We start from the raw sequence: 17,924 nt of genomic DNA, 5'->3' as shown, positions 1-17,924 counted from the left end.
TAAGAAGGACACCTATGTCAGATTCCTATTTATTGATTTTAGCTCAGCCTTCAACACTATTATTCCACGAAACTCATCTCCAAACTTAGTAGCCTGAGCCTCAGCACCTCCCTCTGCAACTGGATCCTGAACTTCCTAACTTACAGATCATAATCAGTAAGGGAAGACAACAATACCTCCTCCCATGATCATCCTCAATACTGGTGCCCCACGAGACTCTGTTCTCAGCCCTCTACTATACTCCTTATACACCTATGGCTGTGTGACCAAATTTCCCTCTAATTTGATTTTCAAGTTTGCTGACGTAGTGGGTCGGATCTCACACAGTGACGAGACAGAATACAGGAATGAGAGGGAGAACCTGGTGAACTGATGTGGCAACAATAATCTCTCCCTCAATGTCAACAAAACGAAGGAGATTGTCATCGACTTCAGGAAGCATATAGAGAGAGCATGCCCCTGTCTACATCAGTGTGGGCAAAGTAGAAAGGGTTGAGAACTTCAAGTTTTAGGTGTCCAGATCACCTTCAACCTGTCCTGGTCCCCCTATGGCAACACTATAGTTAAGAAAGCCCACGAATGCCTTTACTTTCTCAGAAGACTAAAGAAATTGGCATGTCAGCTACGACTCTCACCAACTTTTATAGATGTACCATAGGAAGCATTCTTTCTGATTTGTGTCACAGCTTGGTACAGCCTTGTTCTGCCCAAGACCGCAAGGAACTGCAAAACGTTGTGAATGTAGCTCAATCCATCATGCAAACCAGCCTCCCATCCATTTATTCTGTATAGACTTCCTCGGCAAAGCAGCCAGCATAATTAAGAACCCCACACACCCCGGACATTCTCTCTTCCACCTTTTTCCGTTGGGAAAATGGTACAAAAGTCTGAGGTCGCATACCAACCGACTCGAGAGCAGCTTCTTCCTTGCTGCTGTCAGACTTTTGAATGGATTTACCTTGTATTAAATTGATCTTTCTCTACACCCTAGCTATGACTTTAACATTACATTCTGCACTCTCTCGTTTCCTTCTCTATGAACGGTATGTTTTGTCTGTATAGCATGCAAGAAACAATACTTTTCGCTGTATGTTCATACATATGACAGTAAATCAAATCAAAAAACCATTTTGATTCAAATCAAAATCAAATTTATTTGGCCTCTCATCAGAGAACAACTCTCTCATCTCAACCAATCTAGCAAACAAAGCTAGATCTAACTACACTTTCCAATGTCAGTATGTCCTGTTTTAGATAAAGACACAAAAATTACACACAATACTCCATGTGATCTCACCGACGCCCAAAACAATTGCCGCAGGATTTAATCTTTTTGTAGTCCGATCCACTTGCAACAGAAAGAACGTGCCACTTGTTTTCCTAATTTCTTGCTGTATCTACATTGCGTGTTCCTTGCACAACCACACCCACGTGTTTGTGATGTCATTATTTCCAGCATTTTCTGTTCTCATTTCAGATTTCTGGTATCAGCAGTATTTTGTTTTTGTGTCTGAACGACATTTTAAAAATTTCACACCTTCTAAAAAAGTTCTTTTCTACTCTTATTCTAAACTGAGTAACCTCACACTTTCCCACACTCTTATCGACTTGTTGCCCACTTACTTAACCTGTCTATATCTCTGCAGCTGCTTTGTGTCTTGCAGCTTACATTCCTATCTAGCATTGTATCATCAGCAAATGGAAACATTACCTACCTTCTACCTCTTCATCAAAGTCATTAATATAAATGTAAAGAGTTGAGGGTCTAGCAATGATCCTTCCACATACTAATCGTTTTAGCTTGTTAACTTCAAATTGCTCTGTTTTTTTGCTGCTACTACCTGTCTGCTTAGCAATCCTTTTATCCTTGCTATTATCCTGTATTCTGAGCCCTTATCTTACAAATAAGACACCTTTTGTGTGGCACCTTATTCAATGCCTTTTGGAAATCCAATTATATTTAATTTACTGGTTCCCCTTTACTGACCTAACTAGTTGCATCCTCAAGGCAAAATAATTTTCTTTTCATAAGAACATATTGACATTATGATTTTTTATGTGCATTGTTGAAACTTTGAGTAACAGATTCCAGCCTTTTCCCAAAGACGGTTGTCATGCTAACTTTTAGTTTCCTGTTTTCTCTCCCTTCCTTTCTTAAATAGTGGTGTGACATTTGCTAAATTCCAAAGCATGGAACCTTTCTAGAATCTAGAAAATTTTGGAAAATCTGTACTGCATCCACTAGCTCTGCCCACCATTCTTAGAACCCTCAGACGTTGACCAACAAGTTCCAGTATGTTTTATTGCTGCTATAAAATACTTTGTTTCTCTAACATCAGTGTAACAGTTGGGATTTTAAAATTATTTCACAGGATGAGTGTTTCTGGCCAGGTCAGGTTTTTTTGGCCATCGAGAAAGTAGTGGTGAGCTGCTGCCTTGAATCAGTGCAGCCCTCCTGATGATGATAATGTACAATCCAGTGGCTCATGATCTTTTTGTGATTGTTTTATTTTTATTATTCACCTCCTATCTCTCCCAGCCTCTAATGTGCATAGTTCTGTCTTAACTCGCGTCCCCAGCCCCATCTTGTTCTATACTTACAATTTCAGTGGCTATCTTATTGTAGTTGACTTCAATCTTGATCTAATGTCCACTGCTGTCCTTCCTCTGACTGACATTTCTGACCTTACTCAGTTTTGCTGTCCTCAAACTCTGCCCCCTTTCCGCTCACCCATAGCCATCTCTCAATCCTGCTATTCTCCGGCTTTGCCACATCGGATGTTATAATCACTAAATGACTATTTATGATTTCTGCCTCTTCCCCTAGTTTAGTTCCATTTTCTGCAGTGCCAAGTATTAATTAGGAGTTTTGGACTTCGCTCGAACATTATGCCTACACAACATTGTCCAAGGAGGATCATTTTCCCTGGAACTTAGATCATTGTGGGGTAATTTAATCTAGGTTCCCAAGATATTAAGTTGAACAAATGGGGTTGATGACAAACTATTTCTGTTGGTCAGGGAGTCGAGGAGTATGTGATATCATCTAAAAGTTAGAGCTTGACATTCCTGTAGTGAAATTTTGAAACACTTTGACATACAAAGCTTGTCAGAGGTTTGAAAATCTTGTCTGAAAAATGCACCTATTTCCAACTCCATAAATAGCCTGTATTCCATTCCACCTCAGCTCATCATCTGCAGAAACCCTCAATAATGCTTTTATTACCTCCTAGTCCTGATTATTTCATCACACCTCACCTGGCCTCCCTCATGCTATCCTTCATAATCTTGATGTCATTTCAAAACTCTTGTGCTGTTATTCATTACCAAGTCCCATTCACTATTACCCTTGTGCACATCAACCCAAAACTGGCTCTCAGCTCAGCAATGCCTCTGTCTTTTAAATTTTCATATTTGTTTCGGATCCATTTGTGGCCTTATCCTTCCCTGTCTCTGTAGTCTCCTCTAACCCTTCAACCCTCTGAGATATCTGCACTCATCTAATTCTGACCTCTTGAGCACTTTTGCTGCCTTGGCCCTCAGCTTTGCAATACCCTCCCTACACCTTTTTGTTTCTATTTAACTCTTTAAGATGCTCCTTAAAACCTGTCTTATGGCCTGGACGTTACTTTTATTTGACTCGAAATAAAAATTTAGTTGTTGTTGAAACTCCCAATAGCAATTAATTCACTTCAAGGATATGGCTTATATTGGGTCCAGCACCTGGTTCTAGTGTGATGTTTTTAAATATACTATAAAAGATTATGGAAACCTGATTTGTGAACACCGTAATTAGTGCTTAAAATTTTGTCATCTTTTAAACTCATTACACAGATTTCAACTGAATGAGACCAAAGAAACCATCACAGCCAAGTAGAAACTCTAAGCCATACTTTTTAAACACTAATATCCAGAAAGTCAACAACATTGGATAGAAAATATAATTATAAATTTTTATAATCTTTTGATTGTTTACACATGTTTATGAGGTTAGACTTTCCCTGAAAGCATGCATCAAATTATATTTTTGTTGATAGTCTTTTGTCTACTATCTGAGATACACTGGGCTCTATTTCTTATAATGGAATCAGCAGTTCTTTTTCCTCTATCCAGCATAGCTAGAGATCCAAAAAACACAAAAAAGTTAGGTTTCTCAGTAAGTGTTCAATTCCCTTTTTGTGCCTGTGGCCAACTTCTGTTTTCATCCTGTTTCACTATGCACTATATGCATCTTTCTGATAAGCTTAATTGACTTATTTTCATAATAACATTTCCTTTCATACTGTGGGGAGATTTTTTTCTACTAAAATGTTATAGCTCACACTTCCAATTGATTTTTTTTGTCCTTTTTTTGGAAGTGAATGTGCTTTAACAAGAATAATTCTTGTTAGCAACAATGGTAGCTGAAGTAGCAGGATTACTGCATAATCAGAACACCTTACAGAAAAGATATTTTAAGCTGCAGTTGTTGAATATCCATAATTATTGCATTGACTGCCTTAAGATTCAGTAACTGAAGGTAATTTGCTTTGGTCAACAGTAGTTTTAGTTCGATGTCTTTCCAGATTGAAGAATGATACAGTCCTTTTGATAGTTGGTCATAAACCCAGTGTTGTGGAACTATTTGCTACAATGCTTAATGCCTTCTCTTGGACATAACATGCATGTTTCATCAAACAGACTTTCTGTGCCAAATTAAATAACTTAGTATTAAAAGGTTGGCCGCAGAAAGAGCTAGATTACAAGCATTGCCAACAGTAGTCAAATTGTTGGTGTGAAATTGAGTCATGATGTCAAGATGCCAGTGTTGGACTGGGGTGGGTACAGTAGAAGTCTCTCAACCCCAGGTTAAAGTCCAACAGGTTTATTTGGTAGCACAAGCTTTCGGAGTGCTGCCCCTTCATCAGGTGAGTGGAGGATTGGGTTCACAAACAGGGCAAATATAGGCAAGATAATGGTTGGTATGCATGTTTTATCAGGTAATCAAGTCTATAGGTATAGACAATGTGAATGGAGAGAAGGTTAAGTACAGGTTAGAGGTGTGAATTGTCTCAAGCCAGGACAGTTAATAAGATTTTGCAAGCCCAGACAAATTATGGGGGTTACAGATTGTGTGACATGAACCCAAGATCCCAGATGACGCCATCCTTAGTGAGTGGAACTTGACTATCAGTTTCTGCTCAGTGATTTTGAGTTGTCATGTGTCTTGAAGGCTGCCTTGGAGAACGCTTACCCAAAGATCGGAGACTGAATGTCCTTGGCTGCTAAAGTGCTCCCCGACAGGAAGGGAACACTCCTGCTTGGTGATTGTAGAGCAGTGTCCATTTATCCGTTGTCGTAGTGTCTCGATGATCTCGCTGATGTACCATGCCTTGAGACATCCTTTCCTGCAGTGTATCAGGTAGACAACATTGGCTGAGTCGCATGAGTATGTACCATGTGGATGGTATTCTCAAATGAGATGATGGCATCCGTGTTGATGATCCAGCACGTCTTGCAGACGTACAGTTGCTGTAGTAGGATTGTGTGATGTTGTGGTCGCTGTACTCCTGAAGGCTGTGTAGTTTGCTGCTTACAATGGTCTGCTTGAGCTTGCGTGGTTGTTTGAAGGCAAGGAGTGGGGGTGTGGGGATGGCCTTGGCAAGATGCTCGTCTTCATCGATGACATGTTGAAGACTCCAGAGAAGATGTTGTAACTTAAAAGACTTCTGGATGAGCACATGGAATTTAATGGGATTGGGAGTTATAGATAGTTCTATGCCCTGGTAGGTATAGATATGATCGGCGCAACTTGTGGGCCGAAGGGCCTGTAGTGTTCTATGTTCTGTGTTCTATGTTCTGTGTTCTATGTTCTCCCCTCAAGGGAAGTACTGGATGATGAAGGGTACTCTGGCTGTGTCCCATGTTTGTCTTCTGAGGAGGTCGCTTCGCCTTTTTTTTTGAACTATAATAGCTCTGAGATTTAATGTAAAAAATCTGAGGATTTCAGCAAAGACAGTTGTTGAGCAGAAAAATTGTGTGTGCTATTCAGAAGTTTTGTTTCTGTTGTTGCATTTGATCTGTGATGAGGCAAGTAAGTGACAAACATGGATAGCAACTGGCTGGCTAAGGAATGAATTTCAAAACAAAGTTGCTATTTTGGTTTTGTTCAAAGGTTATGTTTGATAATACCTGTTTGGCCAACATAGGAAAACTACTGACTCTTGTTCATTCTCTGACTCAAAAGTGACTTAGCCTGCCAGTTAGTTTGTAGCATAAATAACAGTATAATTATAATATTTCAAAAATCATTTGCCTGCCTCTTTTTGCTTATTGGCCAGATGTGAGCCAATAATTTTAGTATGACTCATTTACCTTGGTGTGACATTAGTGTGCCTTTGAGAGGTTTTTCTTAAATCATTATCTCCCCAGCTCTCTCAGCTTCATTGTTTTCTTAGCCCGCAGCCTCAGCTGGTGTCATCTGTTACCAGCTTAACTAGAGATGTCCTTTTATTGCTCCTTCAATAGCTTAAATAGGGGTTGTGTATGTGTACTCTTGGATTGTTTTTATGGCCCTGCATTGTTAGGAGAGAAGTCATGGGTTTTGGTCAGTTTTTTTCCTTTTGAGGGGATTCAGGATTTTTTTTTCTGTTTGGCTGCAGTTCTGAGTTTTAGTTTTAAGAGGGGCATTAAGGTGAAAAGTCTGAATCTCCCAGTTTTGGAAATTCTATGGGTTAGCTAAAAACAAGGTCTTCCCTTTCTGAAGGGGAGAATCAGCTGTTGATGGCTTGTTTCGAATCTCTGGTATTTTGGGAAGCTGTTCTGATTTCAAATTGTTGAGTTTATCTGGAGAACTGAAGACTTCATCCAAAGGTCTTTTCCAGTATCACGTGAGCATTACTCTTTGCTGCATTAGACCTGTGAAAATGGCCTTTTGTCTACGGGATTAGTTTGATTGGAGCACATTAGACATCTTCGTTAAGGTTTATACATTGTAGTGGTTGTTTTGTTTCTTGTTTGTAATTGATGAGTGTTCTTGCTAATTTTCTTACCATACATGTTTATTATATTCTTAAATAAACTTGGCTTGGTAAAAGCTCCCTAGTGGGTCATTAGAATCATACTTAAAGTGAAACATGCCATACTTGTCCTAGCCAAATTCAAGAGGCAAAACTTATGATCCAGATGGGCTCCATAAAACATTTTGGAGTTTCTGACCTGAACTATAACACTTGGCCAATAACATTCCACTCTCCGGTAGCATAAGGATACACAAGTTTGTACAATTCGAAAGTTCTTTACCCACTGTTTCCTAACAACCCAAATACGTAGGTCTATAGAGTTCAAAAGTTATTTTCTCACTGTCTACCTAGCAACCCTTTATCAGAAAACTGAATGATTCCATTCATTCTACTGTCTGGGAAGCTTGTACTTTCTAAAGCCACATCGATAAGTGAGTCCTGAGTAGCTGTATTTTTTTCAAGAAATGCAGTTTTTCTCACTGAGCTGTATCCCATCATGCCCTAGAACGTTATTACCAAGGTGTATGCTTTTAATACTGAATATAATGTGTTTTCAAAAAAAATACATGTTTACATTCTCTAAGTGATTATATGTGTTTCTGTGCAAACAACCTTTTGTAACTCCAGATACTTAGTACTTTCTCGATATAGCATTCACTCTAAATTAGTCTACCTTGATCTATTAGTCTGTTTAGTCCCAATTAATTCTAACCTCTCTAACAATCCCTGTGAATGCATTCATGGAAACTTAATAGGCTATGTGAATTAAATGGTCAAGGAACTTATTCAACTAAAAAAACTGATAGAGATGCCAATGTTGGGATTTTACTACAATGTCCGTTTTTTATAATGTGTACTTCCCAATTCAGTGCTATAAATTTGAAGCCTACCTTTGCATTGTTTACACACTTGTTGGATTTGTGAAGGGGAAGTCGTGTTGGATTTGTGAAGGGGAAGTCGTGTTGGATGAATCTACTGGATTTTTATGAAGATGTGACTAGTGCGGTAGACAGGGGAACCAGTGGATGTGGTGTTTTTAGATTTCCAAAAGGTGTTCGATAAGGTGCCTCACAAAAGGTTGATGCAGAAGGTTAGGGTACACGGAGTTGGGGTTAAATGTAAGCATGGATTGAGGATTGGCTATCTAACAGGAAGCAGTGAGTCAGAATAAATGGGTGCTTTTCTGGTTGGCAGTTGGTGACTAGTGGCGTGCTGCAGGGATCGGTGCTGGGACCTCAACTGTTTACCATATACATAGACAATCTGGAGGAGGGGGCTGAGTGTAGGGTAACAAAATTTGCTGATGACACGAAGATGAGTGGAAAAGCGAATTGTGTGGAGGATGCGGAAAGTCTGCAGAGAAATCTGGATAGGCTGAGTGAGTGGGCGAGGACCTGGCAGATGGAGTATAACATTAGCAAATATGAGGTTATCCACTTTGGAAGAAATAATAGTAGGATGGAATATTATTTAAATGGTGAAAAGTTGCAGTGTGCTACTGTGCAGAGGGACCTGGGGGTCCTTGTGCACGAATCGCAAAAACTCAGTCTGCAGGTGCAGCAGGTGATCAAGAAGGCGAATGGAATGTTGGCCTTTATCGTGAGGGGGATAGAATGTAAGAACATAAGAAATAGGAGCAGGAGTAGGCCATCTAGCCCTTCAAGCCTGCCCCGCCATTCAATAAGATCATGGCTGATCTGTCGTGGCTCAGTTCCACATTCCCGCCCTCTCCCCATAACCCTTAATCCCCTCTCTTATCAAAAACCCATCAACCCGCGTCTTAAAAATATTTAGCGAGGTAGCCTCCACCACTTCAACGGGCAGAGAATTCCAGAGATTCACCACCCTTTGAGTGAAGAAGTTCCTCCTCAATTCTGTTCTAAACCGCCCCCCCCTTTATCTTGAGGCTGTGCCCCCTAGTCCTACTGTCCTTTCTGAACGGGAAGAGTCTCTCCACCTCTATCCTATCCATCCCATTCATCATCTTATATGTCTCAATGAGATCTCCCCTCATTCTTCTAAACTCTAACGAGTACAAGCCTAATTTATTCAGCCTCTCCTCATAGCTCAACCCCTTCAACTCCAGCATCAGCCTAGTAAACCTCCTCTGCACTCCCTCCAAGGCCAAAATATCCTTGTGTAAGTACAGTGCCCAAAACTGCACACAGTACTCCAGCTGCGGCCTCACCAATGCCCTATACAGCCGCAGCAAGACCTCCCTACTTTTATATTCAGTCCCCCTCACTATGAAGGCCAGCATCCCATTAGCCTTCCTGACCAACTGCTGCACCTGCAAGCTGGGTTTTTGCGACTCATGCACAAGGACCCCGAGGTCCCTCTGCACCGTCGCCTGCTGCAGTTTTTCTCCACGTAAGTAATAATCCTTCCTACCATTATTCCTACCAAAGTGGACCACCTCGCACTTGCCAACATTAAATTCCATTTGCCAGTTCCTGGCCCATTCGCCCAGCCTATCTAGATCCTTCTGTAGACTCTCCACACCCTCCATGCAATTTGCCGTTCCACCAATCTTGGTGTCATCAGCAAATTTTGACACCGCACACTCGGTTCCCTCCTCCAGATCATCTATATAAATGGTAAATAGCTGAGGCCCCAGCACCGACCCCTGGGGCACTCCACTAGTCACCATCCGCCAATCCGAATAGCACCCATTGACCCCCACTCTCTGCCTCCTATTTGACAGCCAATCCTCTATCCACGCTAACACCCTACCCCCAACTCCATGCCCCCTGACCTTCTGCAATAACCTCTTGTGAGGTACCTTGTCAAACGCCTTCTGAAAATCAAGAAAGACCACATCCACCGGCTCTCCTCTATCCACCGCCCTAGACACATCCTCATAGAACTCCAGTAAATTTGTCAGACACGACTTCCCCTTAACGAAACCGTGCTGCGTCTGCTCTATCAAGCAATTCCCCTCAAGATGCCTCGCTATATATAAAAGTAGGGAGGTCTTGCTGCAACTGTACGAGGCACTGGTGAGGCTGCAACTGGAGAACTGTGTGCAGTTTTGGTCCTCTTATTTGCGAAAGGATATATTGGCCTTTGAGGAAGTACAAAGAAGGTTCACCAGGCTGATACCGGAGATGAGGGGGTTAGTTCATGAGGAGAGATTACATAGACTGGGCCTATACTCGTTGGAGTTTAGAAGGCTGAGGGGGGATCTTATAGAGATTGATGAAGGGGCTAGATAGGGTAGAGGTAGAGAGATTCTCTCCACTTAGAAAGGAAACCAGAACTAGAGGGCACAGCCTCAAAATAAGGGGGGGGGGGTGCAGTTTAGAACAGAGTTGAGGAGGAACTTCTTCACTCAGAGGGTGGTGAACCTCTGGAATTCTCTGCCCATTGAAGTGGTGGAGGTTACCTCGTTGAAGATGTTTAAGTCATGGGTAGGTAGATTTCTGATAGATAAGGGAATTAAGGGTTATAGGGAGCAGGCGGGAAAGTGGAACTGATCCACTTCAGATCAACCATGATCTTATTGAATGGCGGGGCAGGCTCGAAGGACTGGATGGCCTACTCCTATTTCTTATGTTCTTATGTACTTCTGGTGGAGGTGCTTTTATTTCTGTGTAGTAATGAGGGAATGCACCTTCACATTCCATATTAGAATTGTCAACATCAACTACAAAATGTGAAAAAGGGCATTGTAATCAATAGAAGTACAGTAAACAGCAGATCCCAGACCACATGCTGCCAGTTAGGATTGCCAAAGAGCTGGATGTTTATTTCCCTATGTTTGGAACCACATTTTGCAATTTTTGTTCTTTTGGATGATTGTGTAGTTTAATTTTTGTTCAATACAAGAAAGTACACCATTTTGACAGCATTAGGTAACAGTATAGATTCTGAATAATAATTGACAGTAATAGCAGTAGAACATTTGTTGAGGACTTGTGGCACAAGTGGTAGCATCCCTACTTCTGGATTGAAACTCTGCGTTTGGGTCCAATACTAGGACTCGTTGGCTATGAAACGAGCATACATAATGCAGTTCATTGAGCTGATAATGAGCTTGGGAATCCTTCCACCCTCTATTTCTCTGAAAGGGAAAGGAGTGTGTGATGGTATGTTTAAAAATAAATTGAGATTGTCAGACATTTCTCTCTCATTTTACCAGAAATGCTAACCTGTTTACTCTGACCATTACTTTACACATTAACCCACTTGAAATAGAGCTACAAAAAAGTAATTGCCATCACTATCACAACAATTTATAGCCTTGGATGATTTCAGGTTCAATACCAGAATATGTTTGAAATGCACAGTGATTTGGCCAAGAACGAAAATGGAAAATATAACATGCGACCTTTGAAAAGAATACCATTTTCATGTTGATTTCTAATAATAGCCCACTCCTGTTTCTCTTGAGGCTAAAGCAACAACTTAACAAGAGAACCAGGTAGAGAAGTAGGGCGGTGAACAGAGAAGCAGGAGATGGGTCTCATGAACAAGATCAGCTGAAAGAGGGCATAAAGGAAGCTGGGAGAGAAACTACAAATCGGTGCGAGTTCAGGCATAGGGCAGGGGGAAACCTGAGAAGTTTGACCTGGTGGACTAAGGGAAAGGAGAGAAGCTTGAAAGATTATTCAAAATAGTTAAATTGGGTGTTATGAATGCAAGGTTTTATAAGAAGATTATGTTTTGCGGCAATCTTTCTAATGCATGGTATAATGGCATACTGAAGAGAATCATATGATCTGTTCAGAACTCTGCCCAAACGCAGGCCTCGATGGAGAAAGTCACTGTTGGCATAGGAGTCCAGGGTGACGCTGATGGTGGGCAAAATGCAGAATGATCACACCTGAAGCAAAGGCAAGCGTAGCTGGGTTAATTCTGGACATATATTTGTTCTCTGTTCTTACACAGAAAAAGAGAAATATCTTTTAAAAAGATGGAAGGTCACAGTGAGTATGGTCAGCTGCTTTTCTGAGAGTTGCAAGATAGAATGTGGGAAAAAGGAAGGTGTCTGGTTGAAGAGATATGCATCCTGTGGCATTCTCAATCTCTGGAAGGTTTGCCCTGGCATGGCTTAGAGGAAAATTGTGTTTTTTACTGCTGGTAGTTGGTTCAGGAACCCCTTGAAAACTTAGAGAAACATCTTTCAATGGTCACTCATGTTATGACTTGTGAAGCAGGAAGATGTGAACCCATTGGAATGAGAGTGATTGGACTGTAAACTGTAATTTAAAGACTGTAATCCTGTGGAGAGTGTGCTGTAAAGTATGTATAGATCAGGAATGTGGGGGCCATTGAGCATATTAGAAGATTAGTAAGTGTTATCTATTCTGTGATTTAGAATAGTAGTTTTCTACCAATTAATGATTGATCACTGCTGCTATTGGTTTTTTACAGTAAAGGTCTTAAAACTTGTCATGTAATTCCTGTATATGGGAATTGAAGTTTTTAAACAAGTTATTGGTCTCTATGGAATTTGTGGCACAAGACTCCTCAAAATGGTCATCTTCCAGTTGTTTCTGGCCTGACATAAGACCAGGGATTAGGATAAATGCAGTGGTTCATCTGTTTGCCTCATTAATGTAAAATGTGTTGCCACTGGAAATAGTTCTATGTGTGTAGATGCTTTATGTGCACAAAATAGCACTGTTTCTGGAGTTATATTTACAGTCTGAGGAATTGTACTCAAATTGGATGCAGCTGCTCCAATTTCATTTTTTAATTTCTGTAACCTTACCAGAAGAATTTGCCAATGGCATAAAAGGCAGATTTAACGTAGGTTGCAAAATGGCAGAAAATGGACCACAAAAACTATCAAAATTTTTTCAGAGGTACATGCCCCACGACCTTTCAAAATTAAACCCCTTGTATACTTAAAATTTTTTCCTTGCAATAACAATGATGGAGTATCAGGCATATCTGCTTTCTAAATTATGACATGCTTGTGAAACACTTCATCACTTCATTTCTGACAACTTATTTTCAGATGCTTTTATCAGGACAGTCTTGAACTGTTAGCCTTTTGGGAATTGTGACAGTTTTTAAAAAACTATTGTTCAGTTTTTTGATGTTTCTTCTTGATTAGCCTAGTTGGATCATTTTATGATCATGATTTCAAGAATAAGATGTATATGCTGAATATGCAAATTGGAATGTTCAGTACTGACCTGGTGGTTTTACCCAGTAGGTTGTGAAGTGTATATGCCAGGCCTCTGGACCTAAGCTTATAGATCTGCATGCAATCCAGTCTTCTGAATGTTGATGATGTTGCTGTATTCTGAGTTTGATTTATTTTACCTTGCAGGATGGCCATTCAAGTCGACAAGTTCAACTTTGATACTCTTCCAGCATCAGATAAATTAGGCAACTTGTTATGTACAGAAAATCTAAAGCAGATTGAAGAAGAAAGGAGTCATGCCCAAGCTGTTGAGATCAACAACAAATTAAACATCTACTGGAAGATAATATCCTTTTTCGGTGCCCAAAATAAATAACAATACTGATGCATTTGTTTCTGTAAGTATTGCAACTAAATATTGTGTGTTGTATATAGTGAACTGCATTAGAAATTTTAAATAATTAAACACAAACTCTGTGCATTCATTAATTTAAGAAGTTGGCTGTTTACTCTCTTGCTGACGTCCTATGTTTAAAAAGAATTGAGTGACTAAATAACCATCCACGTGTTTTGAAAAATAAATTTTTCCACATTACTGTATTACCTCTAAACCTGGGTTGTGATCGGTCAAACATGCCCTCTATTTGTTCTTGCAGCAACAGATTAGGTCTGAGATGCATTAGCCGTTCCCTACCATTTTGATTTTTGGCGTGACATTCTTCTCCACTTTTGAGTAATTTTTTGTCATCTGAGATTCTTCTAGAGAACAGAAGCAACTTCAAATTCCTCTTCTTTGGCACAGTTTGTTTTACTTAACTCCACCCTGAAATCATATTTCCAATCACCAAACTATTTCTGTCCTCCTCTTTGGCCAGTACTGAGGCCAGTGCCCCAGGAACTGGAAGTTACTACTTCCACACCGATCTTTGAGCCATGTATTCATCTCTCTAATTTTATGTATGCTCTGCCAATTTATACGCAGCTCAGATAACAGTTCAGAGATTATAACCTAAGAGGTTCTGTTGCTTTATTTAGTGCTTTGCTCTTCAAACTGTCAATACAGAACCTCTTTCCTCATTCTACCAATGCTGTTGGTACTACATGGACCATGAAAATGGGATCCTTCCACTGCAAGTTCCACTCCAGCCTGGAGCAAATGTCCCAAACTTTGGTACCATGCAGACCACACAGCCATTTGGACTCTGGCACTTTGCTGCAGAGAACAGTGTCAAACCTCCTCACTATATTGTCCCCTACTGCCACTGCATGTGCTACCCCAACTTGATTGGCTTCCTGTTCCACAGTGCTGCGGCTTGTTAATTCATCCACCCTGCAGCTCCTACTCTCATTCAAACAAGCTGAGGGAACTTCAGACTTGTTGGATTATTGCAGAGGCAGATACTTCTGCACTCCTACACTATAGTTCCCGTCAGCTACAGTCACACACCCCCGTCCTTGACCACTTTCCAAATCTGAAGACCCTATCTTCAGATATGAGGGATGTGACCATCTCCTGAAACAAAGTGTCCAGATAACTGTTTCTGGTTTTTCAGTGTCTGTAGCTCTGCCTCCAGCTTTATGACTTAAATCACAAACACTTACTGCAGATGTTCTTGGCCTGGATCAGGATGTTATCTGAGAGCTCCCACAATATATAACACATCATCTGTCCTGCCGTTCTTGATGTGTTTTAAATAATTAAATTATTTACTTATTTATGGTGCTTTTTTATATATTAAATGTCCAACATGTTATGCCTTTTTTTTAAACCCTCGGGTACACTCCGTGAACTTCTGTAATATTAAATGTATTCCATTTTGAATTACTTGTATCACCTTACTATATTTGGCCCTAACTTTCCTTTATTCCAGACATAAGTTTTTTTACACGCTACCCCTGATACTGAGCATTTGTCAGACAATTAATTCACCAGTTTCTTGTGTCCTCACAATTGTCTTTTTGTTCCTCCCCCACTGCTGTCTCACAGCAGCTAAAAAACCCATCAGATACTCCACTTCTACTCCAGCATGGCAAGACTACCGTATAGATTGCATCACATTCAGGTGATGTCTCTCCCAACTGCCAGTGCTCTCTTCACTGATCTCCCATCCTCCAATTTTTTTTTTGTCTTCAGCTTTTTCAAAGTTTTACCTAAGTTTTTTCTAATATGCAATTTGTTCTTGGTCTCTCAATGTCTATCAAATAAGATTCTTATCCTAATTATGAAATTCCTTCATTGTCTTTCCATTTCTTATTATAATCTCCTCCAGCCTTACAGTCACCCAGAACTTCATTCCTCTGACTTGTTGATTTCCTCATTACTTCACCCATTATGCTTAGAAACATATATCAAAACTGGCCGCTATTCATTATGATCATGGTTGGTCATCAAATTCAATACTCTGATCTTCTTTTTCTCCCTCATATCCCTTGATTCCTTTAGCCCTAAGAGCTATCTCTAATTCCTTCTTGAAAGGACACAAATGTTTGGCCTCAACGACTTTCTGTGGTATTGAATTTCACACGTTCACCACTCTGGGCGAAGAAATTTCTATTTGTCTCAGTTCTAAAAGATTTACCTCTTATCCTCAAACTACGACCCCCAGTTTTGGATTGCCCCACCATCGGGAACATTCTTTATGAATCTATCCTGTCTGATCCTGTTCACATTTCATAAGATTCTATGACATCCCCCTCGGGTTTTCTAAACACTAATGAATATAATCCTATTCGACTTAGTCTCCTCATATTATGTCCTGCCATCATAGGAATCAACCTGGTTAACATTTGCTGCACTTCTTCTATTGCAAGAACATCTTTCCTTGGATAAGAACGCCAAACAGCACACAATACTCCAACAGATGCCATTTCCCTGGCTCTGCACTCAGCCCTGGAACACCTAGATTACAAGGATACCTATGTCAGACTCCTATTGATTGACTATAGCTCAGCCTTCGATACTATCATTCCCACGAAACACATTTCCAAAGTCCATGGCCTAGGCCTCAACACCTCCCTCTGTGACTGGATCTTGAACTTCCTAACTCACAGACCACAATCAGTAAGGATAGGCAACAATATCTCCTCCACGATCATCCTCAACACCAGTGCCCAACAAGGCTGTGTTCTCAGCACCCTACTCTACTCCTTATATACCTATGACTATGTGACCAAATTCCTCTCCAATTTGATTTTCAAGCTTGCTGATGACACCACCATGCTGGGTTGGATTGCAAACAATGATGAGACAGAGTACAGGAATGAGATAGAGAATTTGGTGAATTGGTGCAGCAACAGTAATCTCTTGCTCAATGTCAACAAAATGAAGGAGATTGTCATTAACTTCAGGAAGCATAAAGGAGAACATACCCCTGTATACATCAATGGGGATGAAGTAGAAAGGATCGAGAGCTTCAAGTTTTAGATGTGCAAATCATCAATAACCTGTCATGGTCCCCCCATACTGACATTATAGTTAAGAAAGCCCACCAATGCCTCTACTTTTCTTTCCAAATTTTACAGATGCACCGTAGAAAGCATTCTTTCTGGTTGTATCTCAGCTGGGATGGCTCCTGCTCTGCCCAAGACTGCAAGGAACTACAAAAATGTCATGAATGTAGCCCAATCCATCACATAAACCAGCCTCCCATCCATTCACTCTGTCTACACTTCCTGCTGCCTTGGCAAAACAGTCAACATAATTAAGGACCCCACGCACCTCCGACGTTCTCTCTTCCATCTTCTTGCATTGGGAAAAAGATACAAAAGTCTGCGGTCATCTAGCAGTCAACTCAAGAAGAGCTTCTTCTCTGCTGCTGTCAGATTTTTAAATGAGCTTACCTTGCATTAAGTTGATCTTTCTCTACATACTAGCTATGAGTGTAACACTACATTCTGCACTCTCTTGTTTCCTTCTCTATTCATAGTATGTTTTGTTTGTATAGAGCGCAAGAAACAATACTTTCATTGTAAATACATGTGACCATAAGAACATAAGAACATAAGAAATAGGAGCAGGAGTAGGCCTCGAGCCTGCCCTGCCATTCAGTAAGATCATGGCTGATCTGAAGTGGCTCAGTTCCATTTTCCTGCTTTCTCCCCATAACCCTTAATTCCCTTGCCTACCAAAAACCTATCTACCTGCGTCTTAAATATATTTAGCGAGGTAGCCTCCACCACTTCAACGGGCAGAGAATTCCAGAGATTCACCACCCTTTGAGTGAAGAAGTTCCTCCTCAATTCTGTTCTAAACTGCACCCCCCTTATCTTGAGGCTGTGCCCTCTAGTCCTGCTGTCCTTTCTGAGTGGGAAGAACCTCTCCACCTCTACCTTATCCATCCCCTTTATCATCTTATACGTCTCAATAAGATCCCCCCTCATCCTTCTAAACTCCAACAAGTACAAGCCCAGCCTATTCAGCCTCTCTTCATAGCTCAACCCCCTCAACTCTGGTATCAGCCTAGTGAACCTCCTCTGCACTCCCTCCAAGGCCAAAATATCCTTGCGCAAGTGCGGCGACCAAAACTACACACAGTACTCCAGCTGCGGCCTCACCAGTGCCTTGTACAGTTGCAGCAAGACCTCCCTACTTTTATATTCAATCCCCCTCCCTATGAAGGCCAGCATCCCATTTGCCTTCCTGACCACCTGCTGCACCTGTAGGCTGGATTTTTGTGACTCATGCACAAGGACCCCCAGGTCCCTCTGCACCGTAGCATGCTGCAGCTTTTCGCCCTGTAAGTAGTAGTCCTTCCTACTATTATTCCTGCCAAAGTGGATAACCTCACACTTGCCAACATTGTATTCCGTTTGCCAGGTCCTCGCCC

General features: G+C 40.9%; 1 protein-coding gene across 3 annotated transcripts in view; it reads left to right on the top strand.

Moving 5' to 3' along the window:
- The window catches only part of trappc9 (trafficking protein particle complex subunit 9), a 719,084-nt gene that overhangs the window by 353,757 nt on the left and 347,403 nt on the right, over positions 1-17,924 (top strand). For all 3 annotated transcript variants that reach the window (XM_080194286.1, XM_080194288.1, XM_080194285.1), the window contains one exon: positions 13,285-13,444. In XM_080194286.1, coding sequence (XP_080050412.1) covers positions 13,285-13,444 — 160 coding nt within the window. The remainder of the gene's footprint in view (positions 1-13,284; positions 13,445-17,924) is intronic.

Source organism: Carcharhinus amblyrhynchos, chromosome 8 (assembly GCF_965287045.1).
Source record: "Carcharhinus amblyrhynchos chromosome 8, sCarAmb.v2.hapA, whole genome shotgun sequence".
Classification (NCBI taxonomy): Eukaryota; Metazoa; Chordata; class Chondrichthyes; order Carcharhiniformes; family Carcharhinidae; genus Carcharhinus; species Carcharhinus amblyrhynchos.
This window is presented reverse-complemented; position numbering and strand designations above follow the sequence as displayed.